Below are 15,863 nucleotides of genomic sequence, written 5' to 3'. Positions count from 1 at the left end.
TTTGGCCGCGGTGTACTCCTCCCCTTTAAGAGTCCAGTTACAGGAAGTAGAGCGCTCGTGCCTGAAGCACGGACCCGCAGAAGAAGAGCCTTAAAGGCCAAAGGTCACGTCTAGATTTCACATCTGCAGATACTTGATAGTCACAATTTATACATAAAATGTTGCAATCTGCAACGAAAAAACAATGCGAACAGCAATGTGACTTGAGTTGAACCGTTTTTATTTTCCATCACCCAAAGGCTGCAAAGGTTTTTATATAGATGGATAAAAACATACGTCTCAATAAAAAGTAATTCAAAATTAAAAGTTCCACAAACAAGTAAAACTGCTATATTTCATCCAATGATATAGGTTAATCTCCCCAGTGCAAAAGAAAGCTCCTTTATCCACATTTTATTTTTAAATTCTACACTGTTTGTATTCCATGGACAGTTAAATATTGACTTGTATTAATATGTCACTCAATACCTTGCACTGGTGTATAAGAAAAAGGAGGTAAAGCTCTTTGCATTACGTAGATTTCATAAAATGGTCCAAATTTGTTCTGATTATATTATAAGTCACAATAGACAACCATGGTCCACTTAAACTAATACCACACAAAAAAATATGTTTTCATGTTTTACCCTGCTTGCAACTGCATGTTATCATTATTCAGTGAGTTTAATACTTCTAATCAGAAGTGCAAAAGTATTAAGACAGCACTCAGCAACACTGTTGAGGCGAGCTGGGGGTCACGATGCTGCGTAGCCATCAGCCTCTGCCACCTGCTGACATGTGTCCACAAGTTAACATTTAGCCGCTTTTCTGCTCCTAAAGTTTAGGAGCAGAAACAGAGGGTTGAGGACCTAAACCCTCTGTTTCATAGTCAAGCGTTGGTGCATGTGTCACATGTAGTTCTATTAATTGTAAGCAATTGTTTGATCTTTGCTATTGTACACCACATGACACTTTATGACATGACGATTGTGTTTGCTGCATGTTTGAGTGACCTCTTCCATAAATCCAGCTGCTCCTCCTCCATTCTTGTCTGGACTTCCCAATGGATTTCCGATTGATAACCGCCCATCATGTTTGTTCCCTCTCTATTTTTTTATTTCTTCTTTTTAAAAAACAATCAACAGAACACAAGCAAAAGAAATGGCTTGAAATAATGATCCTCCAGCAGGGGGACGCAATAAGATTTCATTTATATCACCTATGCCAAAATTTGCAGATAATTCTGTTCAAAGTGTTCTGACAGTTCAGCCCTTAAAGACGTTCCGGATCTCTTTTCCAAGGGTTTGAACATGTTAGAGAAAACAGGCATGTTTGGAATTATGTTCTCATCTAACTTTTCAAACTCTGCCAACATTTGGTAAATCTAAATATCCATTGACTATTTTCTGCTTCAATGCCCAGGATGTGTGTATATACACACTCTTCATTATCTCACTAAGTGGCGGTCCTAAATTTCAGAAAGTCCCGCTTCCACCATGAAAAGCAGTCCCGAGACATCTGAAGCACTACTCTTTTCCAACCATCTCTTCATTATTATTAATATTATTATTATTAGTATAGACCTGTGTGACCAGAGGAGACTGACGGGAACTCAAAAAGTCGTGCTTTTCTGGGTACAAGAATCAGAATCAGAATCAGAGTACTTTATTGATCCCTTTAGGGGTTGTCCATCAGGGAAATTAGCATCTCCAAAAAAACGTACAGCACTGTACAAAATTACCCACCACCATTACACACCATTAAACCTATTAAGAAGAACTGTATTTTAACATTTCCTGACAACAGAAGCAAATAACCATATTTGAGACCCTGAAACCAGTGGAAATGTGCTTCTTTCATCACTTCGTCATGATGTGGTCAGTTTCATTGATTTTCAGTTGTTTGTCTCCCGGATCAGAGATAGCAAACAGTTTCCCAACCGCTGCTGGGAAATTACTGTTTGTCTGTGTTGAAATGCGCATCCCAAATAAACACTGTGGGAGGTGCAGCGAGGTGAGGGGGGATAAAAGGGACGTGCGGTCGATCGAAGCTTCACATCGACAGCGGGTCAGGATCGCCATGGGCCGGACTCTGCTGTGTCTCCTGGTCTCTGCGGCCATTGCCACTCTCACCTCGGTTACAGATGGAGCTCCACTGTAAGAACCTTCTTTCATTATTATTTATAATCTTTGTACATTTTCTCTCATATAACTAAATCAAACTGTAACAACACAATGTAGAAATATCAAGACTTGTGGTTTTCTAATGTGCATTTTCTTGGATTTAACCTGTTTTGCAAACAATATTACTGTTATGACTTTAATCAGTATAAAGAGTGCATAGAAACACCACATAACACACCTCAGTTCAGAACTCTGTGCTGACCTTACATAAAGGTGAACTGAAGTGCAGTTTGTGTTTGTTTGTTAGTTTTTTTTTCTTTCATTTGGCCCAAATCTGGTCCAAAGGTTGGAGTCTGCAAACAGAATTGGGACCACTGATGAAACGTTGCATTGACCAAGAGCTGGACATTAATCAAAATCATCATTAGATCACTGATTAGTCACTAATCACTAATTCAACCAACCTGATGGATCCTTTCTGCCATTAAACTCTATAATTCACCCAAACCAACTCAACAATAATTGTGTAATGTTTATGTTGTAATTTTATTTCTATTTTATTCTATATTTATGTATATATACTTATAATATGTATATATTATAATATGTATATATTGTGTATATTATATATATATACTTATAATATATGCTGTATATATGCTTATAACATTCTAATCTTATTTGTATTTATTTATTCTGTTTCTATACTTTGTATAGGTTGCTACTACAATTCAATTTCCCTACGGGGATGAATAAAGTACATCTTTTTTCCCAGCTTTTCTTCCCCTAACGCATAGTGCCCATAGAGTGTGTAGTGTACATGGGAATGATTTGAAAAGTTAGCAACTTCATGATTGTGTTCCTCTCTTTGTTTGGCAGTCAGGTGCTGTCTGCTCCCAACTTGCTGCGGGTTGGGACAACAGAGAACATCTTTGTGGAGTGTCAAGACTGCGCAGGAGGAAACATCAAGGTGGACATCAATGTGATGAACCATCCCACCAAGTCCTCGAGGCTGGCGTTCACGTCCGTGACCCTCAACAGCGCAAATAAATTCCAGGCGCTTGGAAGCCTTAGGGTGAATTAAATACCTTCATGATACAGTACATGAGGTGCTTCTGTCACTGTCTGCTTGCATAATGCATCCAAGAGGTCCTAAACTGTGCAACGTACTGCTTTCAGATTCCTCCAGGTGACTTCAGTAAAGATCCTAATATGAAGCAGTATGTGTACCTCCAAGCCCAGTTCCCTGATCGACTCTTGGAGAAGGTTGTCTTGGTGTCCTTCCAGTCTGGCTACATTTTTATCCAGACCGACAAAACCCTCTACACGCCCAACAGCAAAGGTGAGGTCAAAGGAAGTTAAATGGGAGAGAGAGTCAAAGTTACGAAGAGAAATGTGGATACAGGCGACACAAAGATGGGTGCCGTCCTCTTAATGAGACTCAGTTGGGAATTTTCTCTCCCTCTCTGTCAGTTCACTACAGGATATTTGGAGTTACACCTCGCATGGAGCCTGTGGAAAGAGATGACGCAGTCAAAAATGATGCGTCTATCTCTATTGAGATTGTGGTATTGTATTTTATTTCCCTTGAGCAGATCAAAATCATAAAGCCAATTGAGGATATTGAAAAAAAGCGGTTGCTCATTTGTAGACTCCTGATGGGATTGTTTTACCAGTGGATCCAGTTTCTCTGTCACAAGGGATGCACTCTGGAGATTACAAACTTGGTGAAATTGTCAGGTGTGTATTTTCCATCGTTTAAATCAAATCAAGAGTGATACATTTTGATATCCATTAGGATTCTTTACTTTGATGCTTCCGCATATAATCAGAATATAAATTAAAGCTAAATTCACCCTCTTTTTCCAGTTACAACCAGTAGATCCTCTATCACGTCATTACAATATCTAGAATGTTTTGAATGTTGTAAACTTGACAACACATGTGTTCACGTGCAGTCCCGGAGTCTGGAAAGTGGTGGCCAAGTTCCAAAGCAACCCACAGCAGAGCTTTGCTGCCGAGTTTGAGGTCAAAGAATATGGTATAGCCTTTATTCTCTGCCAGGAAATGGTGAGGAAACTAAAATCCACACCGCCAGGGGCCTGACGAGGATGTGTGCTTTTCATTTTGCAGTTCTGCCAAGTTTTGAAGTGAAACTGAAACCCGACAGTCCCTTCTTTTATGTCGACGATCAAGAATTAGTTGTCGACATCAAAGCTACGTAAGTGATAATAACAACAGTAAATTATTCTTATTCTTGTTCTTATTCTTATTCTTGCTTTTACTTGTCTTACAGGTACCTGTTTGGAGAAGAGGTTGATGGAAATGCTCACGTGGTTTTTGGTTTTATGAAGGACGGTCCGAATAAAATTAAAAGCAGCTTTCCCAGTTCTCTTCAGAGAGTGCCGGTGAGCGTCCCAGTGATCTGACATCCGTAACTAATCCAGTTTTACATTGATGTATAAGAGAACACTGGCTTGTGTTGCTGTACTACGATGCTGTGCTCACCGTAACTTTCCGTCACGTCATGTCAGGTTGTGGAAGGAAGGGGAACGGTGACGCTGAAGAGAGCGCACATCACAAACTCATTCCCAAACATCCAGGAACTGGTGGGGGGGTACATATTTGTGGCTGCTACTGTGCTGACGGGAGATGGTAAGAAGGCACAATGGAAAAAAAGCCAAATTCATCCTTATTGTGTACAAAAAACTTCTGAAGTCATATTTTACAGTATTTGCACTCTCTGTGTGAGTAATTATCCATCACCAGTCTTTGGAGGCACCTGGTCTACAGGTTGGAATGTTTGCGTCTGTGTCCACAGGTGGTGAAATGGTCGAGACCGAGCTGAGAAATATCCAGATCGTCACATCGCCGTACACCATTCACTTCAGGAAAACACCAAAATACTTTAAACCTGGAATGTCTTTTGATGTCGCGGTAAGGCGTCACCCACACTGGTGCACTTTACAACCCATTTTCCTTACACGAAAGGGGCTTTGACTAATGCAAGTCATTTGGTGTACGTGCATGCGTCTGCTTGCAGGTTGAGGTTTTGAATCCTGACGGCAGCCCTGCAGGAGGTGTCGGTGTTGTGGTTGAGCCAGGTCCTGTGGAGGGCTTCACTGCGGATAACGGCTTGGCCAGGCTCACAGTCAATACTGTAGCCAATGTTAACAAGCTTTTACTCACTGTATGTATGCTGTAAAGAGATTAATATTAAGAGTAATTTTATATTGGTTGGTTGACATATGTATGAATGTACTTGAAAAGATTTTAGTCCTTTTTTTGTTGTGTGCCCATAATTTCAGGCAAAGACCAAAGATCCTCGCCTCACGCCGGCAAGGCAAGCAACAGCCACGATGTCAGCTGACCCTTATGACACCAAAGGCAAAAACTACATCCACATAGGTGGGCAGCATCCTCAGAAACACCACACGAAGTTGTTGAGTTGTTGCCGAATTCACAGTTCCATCGACTGTAATTCACGATGAGCGTTGTTTCTGCAGGTGTTGATACAGCTGAACTGGAATTAGGAGACAACCTCAAAATCAACCTGAACCTCAACAAGCAGTTAAATCAAGACATCACTTACCTGGTGAGAAACGTTTTGTGTCTGTGTATCTTGTAAAACCAGTTGTGTTCTATCCTGCAGCCATTACCTGCCCATGTCAATGACGTGAATATTTCTCTCCAGATCTCAAGCAGAGGTCAGCTGGTGAGCCATGGCAGATACAATACAAGAGGCCAAGTACTGATTTCCCTGATCCTTCCAATCACCAAGGATATGGTGCCATCCTTCCGCATCGTGGCCTATTACCACACAAATGACAATGAAGTGGTGTCCGACTCTGTATGGGTGGACGTCAAAGACACCTGCATGGGCTCGGTGAGTCTGTTTAAGTGGGTTGCATACACAGAGTGGTCATTTAATTGGAGGAGGGGGGATAAAACAAAATTTTGACAAACAATGTGTCTCTTCAATATTGCAAAAGTGTCGTAAAAATATTCACCCCTTTTCCTGTAGCTGAAGCTGGAATCAACAAGGCCTAATCCGTCGTACGAACCCCGCAGGATGTTTGGTCTAAAGGTCACTGGAGACCCAACAGCGACCGTGGGACTGGTGGCTGTTGACAAAGGTGTCTATGTCCTGAACAACAAACACCGTCTGACACAGAAAAAGGTCATTTCTCAATTTCAAAATAGGCGACAGCCTGCGACGCTGTAGTTCACAGAACAGCTTTAATTAGATTTTCCATCCTTTACAAATGATTCTCCACCTTTCCAGATCTGGGACATTGTGGAGAAATACGATACAGGCTGCACACCAGGCGGAGGGAGGAATGGTTTGACTGTGTTTAGTGATGCTGGTCTGTTGTTTGAGTCCAACACTGCTTCTGGCACTACCTACCGACAAGGTAAATCACCTGCCCCCCCCATTAGCCTTATGGTCTGATATACTGTCCCCTTATAAAAACTGACCAACTGTGCTGGCTTTCCAGAACTAAAATGCCAAGTCCCCTCAAGAAATAGACGAGCAACCACTATAACAGAGGTCATCACCACATTATGTAAGAAAATGCAGCCACACTTCTGAGAGTCCATAATCAGTCAGGCTCGGGAGGAAGTTATTTGGACCTTACGGGTTTAAAATCCTGACCGCTTTCTTTTAAAATTTTCTCCTGCTGTCCCTCCAGCGGGCCAATATAAGGATGCTCTGCTTCGGGACTGTTGTCTGGAGGGAATGAGGCTCAGCCCTCTCTCATACACCTGCGAGAGGCGTGGAGAATACATCACGGATGGTGAAGCCTGTGCCCAAGCCTTCGTGCACTGCTGCAAGGTCATGGAGATCCGGCGAGCCGAGTCTCAGGAGGAAAACCTTCAGCTGGCCCGCAGTAAGGGACCGGATGAGGAAAGGGATGGATTGAAGTGGATGTTTGGTGTCTTTAATAATACCCTTCTATGGTGATATTTTAGGCGACGAAGCAGACAACAGTTATATGGACAACGACGAAATTACTTCTCGCACCCAATTCCCAGAAAGTTGGCTGTGGTCTGACATCACGCTGCCTGCGTGCCCGTTGAAATCGCCCAACTGGTGAGCTTCAAACGCACTAAGAAAACAAACCCCGACAAGGACGCTGCTGGGATTTAAGACTGACGCGATTGCTTTGCAGTGACACCACTTCTTTTGTGAAAAACGTCCCCTTGCAAGACTCAATCACAACCTGGCAGTTTACCGGAATCAGCCTGTCGAAAACACACGGTGAGGATTGTCCCCGGCTAGCGTCTCTTTTCACTCCTCTGATCATTCTCTCCTTTAACGCTCCTTTTCATTGAAGGAATCTGTGTCGGCGAGCCATTGGAGATAATTGTCCGGAAGGAATTCTTCATTGACCTGCGGGTTCCCTACTCTGCGGTCCGTGGAGAGCAGCTTGAAATCAAAGCCATCCTTCACAACTACAGCCCCGACATCATCACTGTAAGTTTGTGCCACTTCACCACAGGGAAGTTTAACAACGTGCGGATAGATGATGAGTCTGAGGACTGTTTAGTTGTATAGTTGATGATTTACTGCAGCGTTGGGGATTAACTACACTTACACCTATTTTCAAGGTACGCGTGAGTCTAATCGAGGAACCAAACGTGTGCAGCTCCGCCTCGAAGCGCGGCACATTCAGGCAGGAGGTCATGGTTGGGGCCCAAACTACACGATCTGTGCCCTTCATTGTCATTCCCATGAAGGAAGGAGAACTTCCCATTGAGGTGAAAGCAGCTGTTAAAGACTCGTCACTCAACGACGGTATCATGAAGATGCTGAGGGTGGTGGTAAGAGAAACTCTCAACCTTTTTAGACCTTTTAATTGCTGGTGGAACTCACTTTCAGACGGTTTCTTGCTGCTGCACAACTGGGCGGTGGGCAGTAGATGCTCTGTCTGTTGGGTGGGCGGGGGTAGCTCCGATTGTTGGGAACTGGCCCGAGAAGGGGAGGGTTCACAGTTTCAGCCCCACTGCAGACAAAACATGGAAGGTGTTCTGCTAGTAGGGGAAGATGCCAAAACATCTTCAGAGCTCTGCCGAGGTACCCTTGAGCAAGGCACCGAGCCCACAAATGCTCATTTAGGGCCCTGCGATGAACTGGCAAGGCATCCAGGGGTATACCCTGCCTGCAGCCATCATGTACCCCCCCCGTGAAGTGGTTAAGAAGACGAGACAAGACTTTAGTTAAGAATGTGGGTTTTAATCAGTTACAAATTGTTGTCTGTAGCCTGCAGGTGTGCTGGTCAAATCCCCTCAGACTGTCGTTCTAGACCCAAGCAAGACAGGTGAGTGTATTAATGTGGTGGCTGCATTGTTACAACCAAAAGCTTTTGTCTCTTCTATCTGATCTCTGAACCCACCCGCCGTTTCTCTTTAGGTGGTAAACAAGAAGCAGTCCTCAACAGCAACATTCCAAAGAAAGATATGGCTCCAAACACACCAGCAAAGACGCAAATCTCTGTGACAGGTGAGACGTTGTCTTATGCGATGGTGCTTACATATACGACGGTATTAGACCGTTTATTTCCACCTCCGGTGATTGGGGATGGGACCGGTGCTGGGCTGGAATCCTTCGTGCTTTTGTCTGTAGTCCCAACATTCTCCTTGTTTTCAGAGGTAATCGTCTCCAAGATTCAGGTGAAATGCGTCAGATTCGAGGTTTTTCCTTTGTATCTGCAGGCCTAAAAGAAATATCTTCACTGGTGGAGAATGCCATTAGTGGGACATCCATGGGCAGTCTGATCTACCAGCCTTCTGGTTGTGGCGAGCAGAACATGATCCACACGACCTTGCCTGTCATCGCAACCACATACCTGGATAAAACGAACCAGTGGGAGACTGTAGGGTTTGAGAAACGTGACGAAGCCCTCCAACACATAAGGACTGGTAAGCTCACCTTCAACGGGCCCAGACTGGTTAAATAAAGGTTAGATCGAATCAAATAAATGAAGGGTAAATGTGTTTTTTGTTGTCTAGGCTACAAGAACCAGCTTGCTTACCGCAAAGGAGATGGATCTTTTGCTGTGTGGACCAGTTACAAAAGCAGCACCTGGTGAGGCATCCGAACGGGACCATACTTTGGATATCATAGGCACCCAGATGTGTGAGGAAATTAAGAAACTACCCTGTGACTTCTTCAGGCTGACTGCTTATGTGGCCAAGGTGTTCGCCATGGCCAACAACCTGGTGGCCGTGCCCGACAACATGATCTGCGAGGCTGTGAAGTATCTGATTCTGAATACTCAGCAACCTGACGGCATGTTTAAAGAACTTGGAACAATGATCCACGGCGAGATGATTGTACGTTTCCCTTCGCACTTCATTTTTATAGTGAAAAAGGATTGAGTTGAGGACGTTCACATGGGGCCGATGAGCCTTTTATACAAATAAAAACACGTCTCTGCTCATGTAGGGTGATGTGCGCGGCGGCGACTCAGATGCCTCCATGACAGCTTTCTGCCTCATCGCCATGCAGGAATCGCGCCAACTGTGCGCCGCCACTGTAAACGTAAGGACTTTACCCATCTAGCCTGACATTTCCGGCTTCAGTGAAGCTATATCGGACATTAATGCCGCCCTCTTGTTCCACCCAGAGTTTGCCAAACAGTATAGAGAAGGCAGTGACTTATCTACAGACGCGTCTGCCCACCCTCATTAACCCTTACGCGGTCACCATGACATCCTACGCACTGGCAAATGAGAATAAGCTCAACCGAGACATCCTCTTCAAATTTATTTCCCCAGGTTTGGTCGTGCAACAGTATTTCTCTCATTTTAGACAGATTCCGTTCACTTTGGTGGGTCGACCCAATAACAAATCTGTATTTGTGCATGTCCTGCTTAGAGCTGTCCCACTGGCCAGTACCTAAGGGCCGTGTTTACCAACTGGAGGCCACAGCTTACGGACTGCTCGCTCTGGTAAAAGCCAAGGTAAGAAAACGTATAATAGGCTGTTTAATTGTTCAGTTAAGGTGTTATCTTGTCTAAGACGCTTCAGCCTTTGAATTTGTGTTGGTGAAGTTGTTTGAAGATGCCAGACCGATCGTCAGGTGGTTGAACAAACAGCAGAAGGTGGGCGGAGGCTACGGATCAACCCAGGTAACTCCCAGATTCTTTCCATTATTCTCTTTAAAGTCCATTTACAAAGATCTCTTTCACGTGACTCTCTTCCCGTGTTTCTTTCCCCAGGCTACTATAATTGTTTACCAGGCAGTAGCTGAGTACTGGGCTAATGCTAAAGAACCAGACTACGATCTTAATGTGGACGTTAAGCTGCCCGGCCGAGCCGCACCTGACAAGTACAAGCTGAACAGGGACAACCACTACACCACGAGAACGACCAGGGTAAAATATTAGACGGCCTCGCCAGGAAGTGACCCTCCTCTTCTCACCTGCTGAAACGTGTGCGCTGATTTCAATTCCCTCAGATCAATGAAATCAACCAGGACGTGACGGTGACGGCCACAGGATCGGGCGAAGCAACTGTGATGGTACCGTTTATCGGCTGATACGCTTATCCACGTTTACTTGCTGAAGGCCACATTAGTCAGGACGGCCTCCGCACTGCGTTGACCACCTCCCCTCTCTGTGTGACAGATGGTGTCGCTGTATTACGCTTTGCCCAAAGAAAAAGAGAGCGACTGTCAGAAGTTTAACCTGTCGGTGCAGCTGATCCCAGGTCAGTTGTGTGCTTTTCTTCCCCATCCCCCATTGCTCTCTTTTGGACACTTCTGGGGAGAAACGAATCGACCGACAGCTTAAAAAAAAGTGTTTTCCTGCCTACAGAAAAACAGGATGAAAATGAAATGGTGTACAAGCTGAGAATAGATGTTTTGTAAGTACCACCGGCCTGGTTCTATTTTAATTTTTGAACTGGAATTGAGTTTTTACATCCTTTCATTTTCTGAATCAGCTACAAGAACAAGGAGCGGGACGCAACCATGTCGATCTTGGATATTGGTTTACTAACTGGCTTCACTGTTAACACCAACGACCTGGACTTGGTAAGATGGTTCACACGCCCGCAGGTGCACGAGCGCACACACGTCCACGTCTGACCCGTGTGTTTGTGTGCAGTTGTCCAAAGGCCGCGCTCGCGTCATTTCAAAGTACGAGATGAACACGGTCCTGTCGGAGAGAGGCTCACTCATCCTCTACCTGGATAAGGTGACCCCGCCCCCCGTTTCTCTCTGGCGCAGGTTTTCTTTCCGCCGCGCTTTTTCTTAGTCTCAATTTCCATCCCACCACAGGTTTCTCACCGAAAGCCAGAAGAAATCACCTTCAGGATCCACCAGAAGCTCAAAGTTGGCGTCTTACAACCAGCTGCTGTGTCCGTCTACGAATACTATGACCGTGAGTTTCAGAGATGTTACCTTGGAGATCTCTTCTTTGACTGCCGGCCACGGAGCCACTGAGAAACCTTTAAGAGTTTCAACATTCCTAATTGATCTTGGATGTCTTTAATTGCCGTGTGCAACGTGTGAGCTTTTGAACCTTTCTCTCCCATCCCAGAAACACATTGTGTGAAATTCTACCATCCACAGAGGGAAGCCGGAAAGTTGTTGCGACTCTGTCGGGGTGAACAATGCACATGTGCTGAAGGTAAATATATATGCTTCCCCTGAGGGATCCTTAGATACTCTTGCCCGACATACTGTATATGTTTCTTTATGTTTCGTGTCCACAGAAAATTGCAGTCTGCAGCAGAAAGGTAAAATCAGCAACCACGTGCGAACAGAGAAGTCTTGTGAGACCACGGCCACCAGCAAGATCGATTATGGTTAGTGACTCTTGTTAAAAGTAGACGGGGCTAAGTCAGCGAAGAACCGATGAGCTCACCGTATGCGTTGTCTGTCCTCAGTGTATAAAGTAAGAGTGGAACAATTTAAAGCTGACCTGTCCACTGACGTATACACAATGAGGATATTGGAAGTCATCAAGTCAGGTGCGTATCCGGAGTCCCTTAGGTGACACTCTGCCACCCTGCAGACCCGGTAAAGGGTGCAGGAAGCAGCTGATGTTGCTGCTTTTCTCGCAGTGACGTTTGCCGACCGAGATGAAGGTTTGAATGAATGAATCAATGAATGAATGAATGAATCCTGCTTTTCTTTCAGGAAGTTCCGATGTGGCTCCTCAGGGAAAACTGCGTCCATTCCTCAGTTACCAACACTGCAGGGAATCTTTAGGCCTGACCAAAGGAAAAACCTACCTCCTCATGGGGTCGTCCAAAGACATTCACAGGGACGACCGGGCGCAAACGTAAGTTTGTTTCATTTGGGAATGCAAATCTGCGAATCCACAGTTTCCTGGCAGCCACATTCCGGAATTATATCCATATTGGTTCAAGCGTGGCCACAGATTTGTCCCTTGCATCCGCAGGTTTCAGTATGTTCTCGGTGAGAGGACCTGGGTTGAGTACTGGCCCACAGATCCAGAGTGTCAGTCCGAGCAGCACCGACCCACCTGCCTGGGCATGGAGGAGCTGCAGCAGCAGTATCAGCTCTTTGGGTGCCAGCAGTAGCCGGACACAAACAACATTTCTTGCAGATTGCCTTTTTTTGTCAATGAAAATGTCAACAACAATAAAAATCCATTTTAATACATCCAAAGGGCCATGTGGCTATTGTCCATTCACAACTTTGTAAAATGTCCAGAGAAGAAGCAAGTTAAAACTAAACATTTTGGCTGAAAGAGCAGAAAACCAGTTATATGTGATTAAAAATAAACCGAAACACAGGCAAGGCTGTCGGCTCGATCACAAACAGCTGAAGCTGCATCTGTAAACCATATTTTCACTGCTGGAATAAACAGAGCATTTATGTAATGCACACAGTTGGGCATTATTTATTTAAACTCATTTGCAGTTAAAATGAACTTTTAAAAAACAAAGAATGGCTGGATTTGGCGTGTCATTAAAAAACCCTAACAAGACCACCAGATGGCAACATTTGACCACTAGAGCTGAAATTCAGTGAATTGGCAACTTTGAAAGCTGCAACAAAATGCAACCAAAGTGTCGGTATGAGAATAAAATTTATTAAGCAGAACTGCACAAACAAGGAATTTGATCTGGTGTTATTGGTGCATAAAAGTAAACAAAATAAAGCACTTTTAGAAGTAAAATAGAGTTGTACTTTGGATAATTGTTCTAAGATAAGAGATAAGAAGGTGTTTACAATGTTATATAAAAGAGTGATGTAAAAAGCAAAGGTTGGGTTTTGTTGCTACCGTCATCATAAATATCAGTTCCCAAATTCAGTTGATTGAAGAAGGACAGAAAAACTGTGCAGTGGAGCTATTGGTGGGTCTGACCCCTGTCTGGGTCCATAGAATTCTAGCTAAGCTAATGCTAGGTTAATGCTCCCTCTCCTCCTCTCCTCTCCTCTCCTCTCCTCCACTCCTCTCCTCTCCCTCCTCTCCTCTCCTCTCCTCTTCTCCCTCTCCTCTCCTCTCCTCCCCTCCCCTCCCCTCCCCTCTCCCTCCCCTCCCCTCCCCTCCCCTCCTCTCCTCTCCTCTCCTCTCCTCTCCTCTCCTCTCCCTCCCCTCCCCTCCCCTCCCCTCCCTCCTCCTCCTCCTCCTCCTCCTCATCTCTCTCTCCCTCTCCTCTCCCTCCCCTCCTCCCTCCTCTCCTCTCCTCTCCTCCTCTCCTCTCCTCTCCTCTCCTCCTCCTTCCATCCCTCTTTTGGGGAAAACAAGTGTTCAGATTTACCATCAGTCGTAAACGTGTCCCATAAACAATGATAAATACGTTGTTGGAGCAGGAATATTATCCATCACAAAACACAATAACAATGAAATTAATTGGTAATCTGGAGCAAGATAAGGTGCCACTTATTCACTGGCCAGGTATTTATAGCTTTTTTGGGGGACATTGTTACAGTACTGTATATTAATTTTCAGTTTCCTTCAGTTTGATGATGCCTGATAGACATTAACTGACATGCCTATAAACCCCCATTTTAGAGGCTATAGAGGCTTACATTTAATATATGTCACCATCCCTTTGGTTTGATTTAATAGTTAGTTTAGCATGAATTCATCCCTTATATTCTCACTGGTGTTGGCTTGTTTTAAGCACAATAGGTCTTGTGTCTTACTCTTCCCTTTTATACGCCTAAATGTGTTAAAATCTCTTCATGGTGAACGATTAATGGCTTCTATTTATGATCTCATTCAGTGAAATAGTGGTGAAAAGGGAGAGAGAGCAACGTTAAAGCAGGGACTTCCCTGAGCCTCCATCATCTGCAGGGAGGGAAAAAACAGAGAGAGAGAGAGAGAGAGAGAGAGCCTCCCACACACACACACATATACACACACACACCGTGTTGCGAGCTAGCAAGAGGCTTCAAACTGCTTGATACAAAACAGACACAAAGGGACTGTATCCTGCAATAATGGAGGAGAACATGGATGAATCCCAGAGCCAGAAAGGTAGGACCACGAACCGTTTCCCCTTTTTTGTCTTTCATCGGACGTGCCATTGTTCCCTTCATCCATCTCGCTCGTCATAATGGGATTCTTTTGTGTGAAGAGCGAAGAACACAACATGTCCTGCAGGGGGTGGAGGGGTAATTGGGTGGGGGGCATAGACTTGTGTCGGTGCTCTTCATATTTATTTTTTTTAATACATATGTATAATCAACCATCATTTGCTTTTGCTTTCTTTTGCTGCTCCTTTGTGAAACCAACCATATTTAAGATTCAGTCGGACCTGATGAAAATCCCAGCCGCTACATCCGCAGCTGGGTTTTTGTCCTCTCTCAGACAAATGGATGAATAAACCAGCTTGGACGGAGGATGGGAGGCAGACGGGAGAGGGTCGGTGTTGTTTTGAGAGAACAGATGGATGGACAGATGTATGGATGGGAGGATGGATGGATGGATGGATGGATGGAGGAGGTGGGAGTGGCACCGTGGTGGGGGAGGAGAAGGGGAAGAAGGTGACAGAATGGGAAAACATGGGCCCAAACCTTTCAATAAAAGCTCAAAATCGGAGGGAGGAGGGATAAGTGGGGCAGTGATTGATGCCTCCATTGGGATTTTCTTTGTTAGCCTCTTTTGTTGACGCTTTACGCTTGTCCGAACGCCTTTTTCTCTCCTCTCTGCGCCCTTTTTAAAAAAAATAATAATAATAAAAACAACCATGCCCCTTAATCCAGCTCCTCCATTTTCCCGATGCCTCTTTCTGTCCTGAACATCTTCCTCTCTGATACTGACTCTCCCTCTGTAGGTGACGGTGTCTGCCTTCCTCTCGCCGTCTCCCCCTATTTTGACTCCCTCCTCGCGTACCTCCATCTTGCTGTGCTCCCTCCCTTCATCCATTTTTTTTTTTTGCACCTTTTGCTGTAATCTGAGGGACATTTCTACACGGTTTGTTTGTCTGCTCGGTGGTTCGGGTGCAATAATAATGTCTACAGCATTATTTTCCTCCCAAATTTGTTGTGGTGGCGGTGGCGGCAAAAATGGGTGTGTCCATGTTTTTCCATTGCATCTTCAGCCTGAAACTGGCTCCAGACCTGGTGCTCTTACACTGATGCAAAACTCTGGCGTTTAGCTCCAAAACTAGATTTATTAGCACTGTTTCTATGGTAACACTATTCCGGAATAGATTCCTCTGCTGCCATAGGTGGTGTTCTCTTTTTTTTGCTTTTTCCTGAGAAGAAATAGTTTGAGCCAATCAGAAAGACAAACAGGATGAGTCTTTCTATTGTTTCTCCCACTTCA

The 15,863-nt window shown here is 44.6% G+C and overlaps 2 protein-coding genes across 2 annotated transcripts in view; both read left to right on the top strand.

Annotated features, from left to right (window-relative positions):
- The first annotated feature begins 1,978 nt into the window (after window positions 1-1,978).
- On the top strand, window positions 1,979-12,748 carry LOC130527734 (complement C3-like). The gene is made up of 43 exons (XM_057036449.1): window positions 1,979-2,135; window positions 2,982-3,177; window positions 3,282-3,444; window positions 3,576-3,670; window positions 3,754-3,842; window positions 4,061-4,143; window positions 4,236-4,323; window positions 4,399-4,510; window positions 4,637-4,757; window positions 4,924-5,039; window positions 5,146-5,292; window positions 5,411-5,510; window positions 5,609-5,697; window positions 5,797-5,988; window positions 6,127-6,282; window positions 6,388-6,517; window positions 6,602-6,670; window positions 6,797-6,994; window positions 7,077-7,197; window positions 7,277-7,365; window positions 7,442-7,581; window positions 7,716-7,928; window positions 8,368-8,425; window positions 8,518-8,607; window positions 8,820-9,026; window positions 9,117-9,192; window positions 9,281-9,440; window positions 9,553-9,648; window positions 9,734-9,884; window positions 9,985-10,070; window positions 10,161-10,238; window positions 10,329-10,484; window positions 10,568-10,630; window positions 10,737-10,818; window positions 10,926-10,974; window positions 11,053-11,143; window positions 11,217-11,306; window positions 11,390-11,492; window positions 11,652-11,741; window positions 11,827-11,919; window positions 12,001-12,084; window positions 12,254-12,398; window positions 12,519-12,748. Exons 1-43 carry the CDS (start codon window positions 2,059-2,061, stop codon window positions 12,658-12,660), a joined length of 4,974 nt encoding a protein of 1,657 aa, XP_056892429.1. The 5' UTR covers window positions 1,979-2,058; the 3' UTR covers window positions 12,661-12,748.
- A 1,660-nt stretch (window positions 12,749-14,408) lies between these two features.
- LOC130527377 (neuronal membrane glycoprotein M6-a-like) overlaps window positions 14,409-15,863 on the top strand; it is a 10,712-nt gene continuing 9,257 nt past the window's right edge. Inside the window, exon 1 of the mRNA XM_057035775.1 lies at window positions 14,409-14,570. Within this exon, the coding sequence (XP_056891755.1) occupies window positions 14,534-14,570 (37 nt within the window). The 5' untranslated portion in view covers window positions 14,409-14,533. The remainder of the gene's footprint in view (window positions 14,571-15,863) is intronic.

The sequence above is a fragment of the Takifugu flavidus genome, chromosome 6 (genome assembly GCF_003711565.1).
Source record: "Takifugu flavidus isolate HTHZ2018 chromosome 6, ASM371156v2, whole genome shotgun sequence".
In the NCBI taxonomy this organism is placed as follows: Eukaryota; Metazoa; Chordata; class Actinopteri; order Tetraodontiformes; family Tetraodontidae; genus Takifugu; species Takifugu flavidus.
The sequence above is the reverse complement of the archived record's forward strand: the minus strand, read 5'-3'. Positions and strand labels throughout refer to the sequence as shown.

Coding starts and splice junctions, on each gene's coding strand:
- LOC130527734 (XM_057036449.1), top strand. CDS start 2,059: ATGGGCCGGACTCTGCTGTGTCTCCTGGTCTCTGCGGCCATTGCCACT. Junction 2,136..2,981: donor GTTACAGATGGAGCTCCACT/GTAAGAACCTTC, acceptor TTTGTTTGGCAG/TCAGGTGCTGTCTGCTCCCA. Junction 4,324..4,398: donor GTTGTCGACATCAAAGCTAC/GTAAGTGATAAT, acceptor CTTGTCTTACAG/GTACCTGTTTGGAGAAGAGG.